Consider the following 7,181-nt stretch of genomic DNA (forward strand, 5'->3'; position numbering starts at 1 on the left):
CGGTGAAAAATTTGGATTGTGTTAACATCAATTTGTATGTAAGTACTTGGTGAAAATTTTGAGTCTTTTTATTTTCCCGTTTTAGCTGTAAGATCAACGATTCACTCCTACACTTGGCTCACTCCTACCTATCCTCCCCTATGTAAGTTCTAACAAAAAAAGAGAAACCACAAATTCAAATCCTTTTTAAATTCTAACTATATCAATGTAATGAATAATAATAAACTTACGGAAAAAATACTATTAGATGCAACTTTTTTATAAAAACCTAAAAAAGATTTAGAATATGATGATATGAGTAGTCGTGAAAAATAAATCAAATATATAACTATTCCACTATTGCACATATTTAATCTTTAAACAAGGTGTTTGTCCTGAAAACCAAAAATGGTAAAAGCTGTACCAATTTTTAAATCTTTTGATGTTTCAAGCGTTGTAAACTATAGACCGATTTCTATTCCTCCTTGTTTCTTTTCAAAAAAGAAATAATATTCTTTATATTTAACAATCGGATTTAAGTCAAGACATTCCGCTGACCACGCAACTATTTATTTAATTTATGACATACTTAAAGCACTTGATGAAAAAAAATATATAGTAGGAGTTTTCAGAGATTCCAGCAAAGCATTTGATAAATTAAAACATTACGGATTAAAAAACTCAATCATAGCTTGATCTATAATTTACATCGTATGATGAAGAAAAATTAAAATTAATGACAATCATGTTTAATGTTCTTCAAAGATCAATACTTGAACCACTACTCATTATCGTTTATATAAACAACTTAAATAAGTTTTTTCTAATATTTTAACTTCAATTTTATTCGCCGATGACACATACTAGTTTTACTCTAATAGTAGTGTAGACCGGGGAAATGCTGACACACGAGGCAAATCCGACACCCTGCTCTGTAGTTGTAATTTGTGAGTAAAGCGCTGTTGTATAGTGCTGCTACCTGGCGGAAAACACTAAAACTAACGCTCAGTAAGTTTTATGCGAGTGCGCCTACTGCTTGTTTTGCTATAAATAAATAATTAGTTTTTGAAGTTTTCCATGTTAAAACTGACTCCTGGATGAACTGAGGTAAGATTCTAATTGTTAGTATTACTAAAAAACCACTTAGTTAGCTAGAAAATATATATTAAAACCTTTATTTTGGCAAAGTCGTTTTAGGATTTGGAGCTAGCAGTAGTTTGTATGGTTAGGTTTCCGCCATCTTGTTCCACCGGGGTAACACCGACACACCACCACAGGGCAATGCCGAAAGGTGTCGGTATTGCCCCATTATTTATAAAATATTTAAGGTGGTCCGATAGTAGAAAATATCGAAAAAATCATTTTTTTAAAAATTACAAATTCTGAAATTTCAAATATTTTGTATTCCGAATATATACAAATCATTATAATAAATTATATTTCAAATACTCTAAAATTGTAAGTTTTGTAACAATGTTATAGTTTTTTCTAAGCGACACTCGTACAGCTTTTGGATTTATCATTTTATGGGCATTTGAAAAAAGCATTTAACATGCAGTGTGAAAGATTCTTAAGAGATAACCGCTTCCAGAAAATAATAGTGAACAACATTGCTTCCATCTTTAATGAAGCATAGGGGAGAGTGACCTAAAACGGGCATCTTTTCAAAAAATGATAGAATCAGCTATCTGTAACCAACCGAAAATTACAAACAAAGTATTTTTCAGGAAATTCAATCTATGCTCTACAATTTAACATCAAAAAAATAAAGGTGTGTCTATGCCTTTCATTAGGAAATAACCGTTGAACAAAGAGATGCTAGGGGCCCGTTTCACCCTTGAGGTAGCCTAAAATGGGCCCCTTATTTAATTTCTGAATAAGACCTTATTATTAAACAAAAATTGACTGTAATTTATTGATGGTACATAATCTTCTGTTGATTGTTCACATTAAAATTTGAGACTCTGAGTAAACTCAACTGAGGCAAAATGTACAATGTGCCTAAATTGAAGTGACAACTCTCGAACTAATCTTGTGCAAATTAAAAGAAAATATGTTTAATTTTAAAAAATATCAAAAAATATAATTAACATAAGTGCTTTTTATAATTGCAATAAACATAAATACAATATTTAGCTCAACAAAAATTAAAAGTGGTCTTTTCAAATATATTTAAAAAAACGAAACCTTAGTTTTATTTATTACTTATAGCGGTAAAGATTAGTTATCTTTATTGTTCAAATCTTCAGCACATAACACTGCTTTTTTTATTGGGTTTTTTATTTTTATTAGTTTCTTTGATGAAGTGTGGTCTTTTTTTGGCTTTCGTAATTTTTCTTTTCTTTTGCTCTTTTGATTTCTGTTAATAACATTCGGTTTTCTTTTAATAACATTTTTATTGTCTTTATATTTTGCTTTTCTTCCAAATCATATTTGTATGGACTGCTTGTCAAAACAGCAGTAAGCCCTTGTGCTGATGATTTTTTTTTTCGAGGAGTAATAAACTTTGGAATAGGAGAAACTTTTTTCAAGGGAAAATATTGGTTTTTATTTGATACTGTTGGTGGAACAACTGGCTCTGAAAAATTGAGACTTTGTGTCAGAACGTGATTAACAACTGGTGTTACAACTTTTGAAGCCTGAAGCTCAATGAGCAGATCCTCATTTTGAGCAATGTCTAGAATCTGCTGTGGCAAGATTAATGTTTGACCAGGAACATCTTCTAACGTTATTTTTTTATTGAGCAACTGCAGAGGAACATCAGTTGAAAGTGCTTAGGCAAAATCATTGTCTGTAAAAACATTTCGATTTATCAGGAAAATGCCAGTCTTAACGAAACCATTAACAGCAATGATAGCAGATACTGCTCGAAAATAGCTATTTTTAAACAGTTCGGCTATTTGATAAGTTGTTACAACTCGTCCAGGATGATTTCTCAGCCAATTTTCAACCACTTGTGCATAATAAGTCATTAAAGGCTTCATAAAAGCTACATCTAAAGGTTGAAGTCTATGGCTACAATGTGGTGGAAGACACAATAAAATAACGTTATTTTGACGAGCTAGATTAATTACTTTTAGATTTGAAGTATGAGTTTTATGCCCATCTAATATTAGCAAAACAGGTTCATGCTCTGTTGGGTTAGTATGCTTTACAAAGTGCATGAACCAAGTAACAAATATATCACTTTGCATCCAACCTGATGGGTGACAAACATCAATTGAACTGGGCGGTGCAGCATCCATTAGTTCAGATTTCATGTGAACTCTTGGAAAAACAAAAAGAGGTGGCACAAAATTGCCTGAAGCACTCATGCAGATTTCCACTGTAACCAACTGCCCATGCTCAGCAGAAGTTAGGCATCTAATCTGTTTTTTTCCACGAATAGCAACAACTTTTGATGGCTTATTTGGAACAGTAGTAATGCCTGTTTCATCAACATTATAATCACAATCTGGAAAAAAAGTGATGCTTTTCCTGCAACGCTTGCAATAAATCAAAAAACTTTCCGACACTGGCTTGATTAAAGCCCTGTGCTCTTGCTGCAGAAGTTGGCTCTGGTGGTCTTACAGATAATTGAGGGTGTCGAGTCATAAATCCATGAAACCAATTAGCACCAGCTTGTTCACTTTTTGAACTGAACCTTTTATGAAGATTGTTAAGTTTAGCAAACTGGTAGGCAACTTTACGCAAAACTTGAGGTGTTAAACCAAAAAGCATAGCTTCCATTTGCTTGATATGAGTCACCACCCAGCAAGCACAACCATACGGGACCCACACGGGAACGATCTGGGATGTCAAACGGGAACCGTACGGGATTTGGCCGCGGGATCTACACGGGAACCATATGGGCAGAATAAAAAAAAACAAAAAACTTTTCGGCTGCTTTTTTCTTTAGCCCGAATTGACCCCAGATTTCTCCCAGATGTGTTTAAAATAGATTTAATTTATAGATTTTTTTTTTTTTTGATTTGTTTATAATTTTTATTGTTTATAATTTATATTTTTTAGAGTTTGTTAACAAACTCTAAAATAATGTAAATTATAAACAATCATTATAAATAAGTATTGATATTTTAATGTTTGGTTCATTCTTAATAATTTAAATGACCATTTAAATTGTGTCAAAGTTATTATGTAGATAAGTTGTAATGGAAAAGTTTCACACACAAGGACATACATAAGTATACTTATGTATGTCCTTGTGTTTTAAACTTTTCCATTACAACTTATATAAATAATAACTTTGACACAATTTAAATGGTCATTTAAATTATTAAGAATGAACCAAACATTAAAATATCAATACTTATTTATAATGATTGTTTATAATTTACATTATTTTAGAGTTTGTTAACAAACTCTAAAAAATATAAATTATAAACAATAAAAATTATAAACAAATCAAAAAAAAAAAAAATCTATAAATTAAATCTATTTTAAACACATCTGGGAGAAATCTGGGGTCAATTCGGGCTAAAGAAAAAAGCAGCCGAAAAGTTTTTTGTTTTTTTTTATTCTGCCCATATGGTTCCCGTGTAGATCCCGCGGCCAAATCCCGTACGGTTCCCGTTTGACATCCCAGATCGTTCCCGTGTGGGTCCCGTATGGTTGTGCTTGCTGGGCAGCTTATTTTCCATTTCAATAGAAAACACACATTTTACTGATCCAAGTGATTTCAACGAGGCTTGTACAAAGTTCAAATTAAGTCTACACTTTCTTTGCAAGGTACATTGAACTGCTTGCATGCTTTTTTTAATCCCATTTCTTTCTTTCTTACAGCCTCAAAGCTGATGACATAGACCTCTCACTCCAAAACTGCCTTTTTGTTTTTCTTACATATTTCCCATATCTAAAACAAGAGGAATTGATAGAAAAAAGCTTATAAAATCAGTCCAATTCAATCAAACTATAAAAAAACGTCTTAGGATGTACATTTTACACTAAAACTTTTTTGTAACTATTTATAACTCTCTATATATTGTAATTATATTTAATATAATTACAATATATAGAGAGCTATATATAATCTTGTAATTATATATTACAAACTCTTTAAAAATATAATTAAAAAGACACAAAGTATAAAATAACATTTAGATTCAGTTCAATATTATATATTTAAATAATATGTATACATTTTATTTAATAAGGATTGATAAAAAATATTGCCAAATCTATAATTAAGTAAGATTTACATATTTTCACAAAAATTACAAATTATAATCAATATTCAAATATATATGTAAATAAATGACATGAATAAAAAATTTTTAAAAATACAAATACATAGCTGTTGCTTTAAATTACAATAAAAAATAGCAAAGGAAGTCGTTGCAAATACCTTTTTGAAATAAAAATATTTATGAAACCCGTTACTACATTTATAATATTGCCAATTTATTCTTTATTTAACTGACACTAAGCTGAAATATTTTGCCGTAAAATCTTGCTAATTGCACGGAGGAAATGGGCCCCGGGGCCAATTTCAACCGGTTTGGAGTGTGTTATTGATATTTAGTGAAAAACATAAATTGTTAGGCTATTCTCATAAAAATCTTGTGCCAATAAAAAGATAACATGTTAAAGTTTTAAAAAGTATCAAAATAACACAATAAACAAAAGTGTTTTTTACGATCATAGTAAAAAATATTTAGCTCAAAAAAAATTTCAAAAGTACTACTTTCAAATATTCCTTTTGCCAGAAGATAACAATGAAAAAAACTATTTTACGGATGGTTTTCTTAAACGTTTATAGTCTGCTGCACAATATTTTACAGTTAAATTTATAACAATTATTGTCCAAGCAAGAGATTTGATAGGGCCCATCTCACCTTAAGGACCCGTTTTAGACCACTTTCCCCTACATGAATGTCGCAAAAATGGAGAAAGGGGTTTCATGATTTGCTGAATCCGGTATTTTCCCTTACAATCCAGAAAAGTTCAGTGATGTGGATTTTATCTGCGAGAACACGAATCAAGAACCAGTCATAATCGACCACGAAAATGTTGATGAATCACCCAACATGGAATCTATTCAAGATATCAATCTGTCGCTATGTACCCAGAAACCACCAATGAATCGGCTACTGAAACTCAAAAGCATTCAGGGCATCAGAAGGTTGTGCGTAAGAAAATTGCTTGCTTGAATTTAACAGGGATTTATGCTAACCAAAAAGCTTGTTCTTCAAAGCAGAACACAGTTCTAAAAGCTGTTCCAAAACTCTCCCAAAGCCCAACATGTTTCAAAGAAACTCTGGGATATTTTTCACCCCTTCTATCTTTGTCAACAGATAATAAAGATGATCGCAATAACAGAAAGCGAAACTCCATAATTATGACAGGAAATCAATGAAAGCAGTTTTGAAAGAAGCTAAAAAGAAAAGATATTAAAGTTGTAAAAGCCAAGCTTAGACTAGAAAAACTTATGGACAAACCTATGGTTATACCTAAAGTCAAACTTAAACTCTTGAAGAATAGGTCTAGCAATGTTAGAAAAATCGTGAAAACTAAAATAAACACCCATCCTAAAAACAAGTCAGCAGCTAAAAGAAAAACAACAAAGAAGAAGTGTCAAAGACAAATTTTTTTTGAAAAATCAACTTCTGAGAAAAATATTGATGAAAAACTATGTGATGATGACGAGCTTGACTACGGGAATGATTTATTTTCAAAGGACACTGAGATGTGTCTAGTTTGTGGTGAATATGGAAAAAAAACTAAACTCTGGTATCGTTGTGTTTATTGTGGAAAATGGGCACATGCAGATTGTAGCGGTTATGATTCCCCTAAAAACTATATTTGTGACTTTTGCCCTACTCATTAATCATTGATTTGAAAAAGATTTTTTTTGTATCTCACAGAGTTAACATGTCTTAATTTGTTAATATCAATTATATACGACGTTTATTTACTCTATGTAACAATAAAACATGTTTGGTAAAATAATTGTCTTATTAATTACTAATGTCGGTATTACCCCAAAGTGGTTTCACAATTACCTTGGTGGCTTGGGAAATACCGACACCGTGCTTTTAAAACATTACATATTAATTTGATGCAGGAAATTAGGACAAATCTTTAGGTACTTTCCCAAAATCGTAACTAACTTAGAAAAAGTTATTCAAATTAAATTGTATTAGGTGTCGGCATTCCCTTGGTCTACCCTAAAATCGATCTCTTATTTAAAACAGTCAATAAGG

At 31.2% G+C, this 7,181-nt stretch overlaps 1 protein-coding gene across 1 annotated transcript; it reads left to right on the forward strand.

Annotated features, from left to right (window-relative positions):
• The first annotated feature begins 6,406 nt into the window (after positions 1 to 6,406).
• Positions 6,407 to 6,805, forward strand: LOC136083435 (uncharacterized). The gene has a single exon (XM_065802835.1). The coding sequence runs from the start codon at positions 6,407 to 6,409 to the stop codon at positions 6,803 to 6,805; it is 399 nt and encodes a 132-aa protein (XP_065658907.1).
• The last annotated feature ends 376 nt before the right edge of the window (positions 6,806 to 7,181 follow it).

This window comes from Hydra vulgaris, chromosome 08, assembly GCF_038396675.1.
Source record: "Hydra vulgaris chromosome 08, alternate assembly HydraT2T_AEP".
NCBI lineage: Eukaryota > Metazoa > Cnidaria > Hydrozoa > Anthoathecata > Hydridae > Hydra > Hydra vulgaris.

Bases quoted from the DNA above. Each gene is read 5' to 3' on its own strand.
- LOC136083435 (XM_065802835.1), top strand. From the start codon at position 6,407: ATGGACAAACCTATGGTTATACCTAAAGTCAAACTTAAACTCTTGAAG.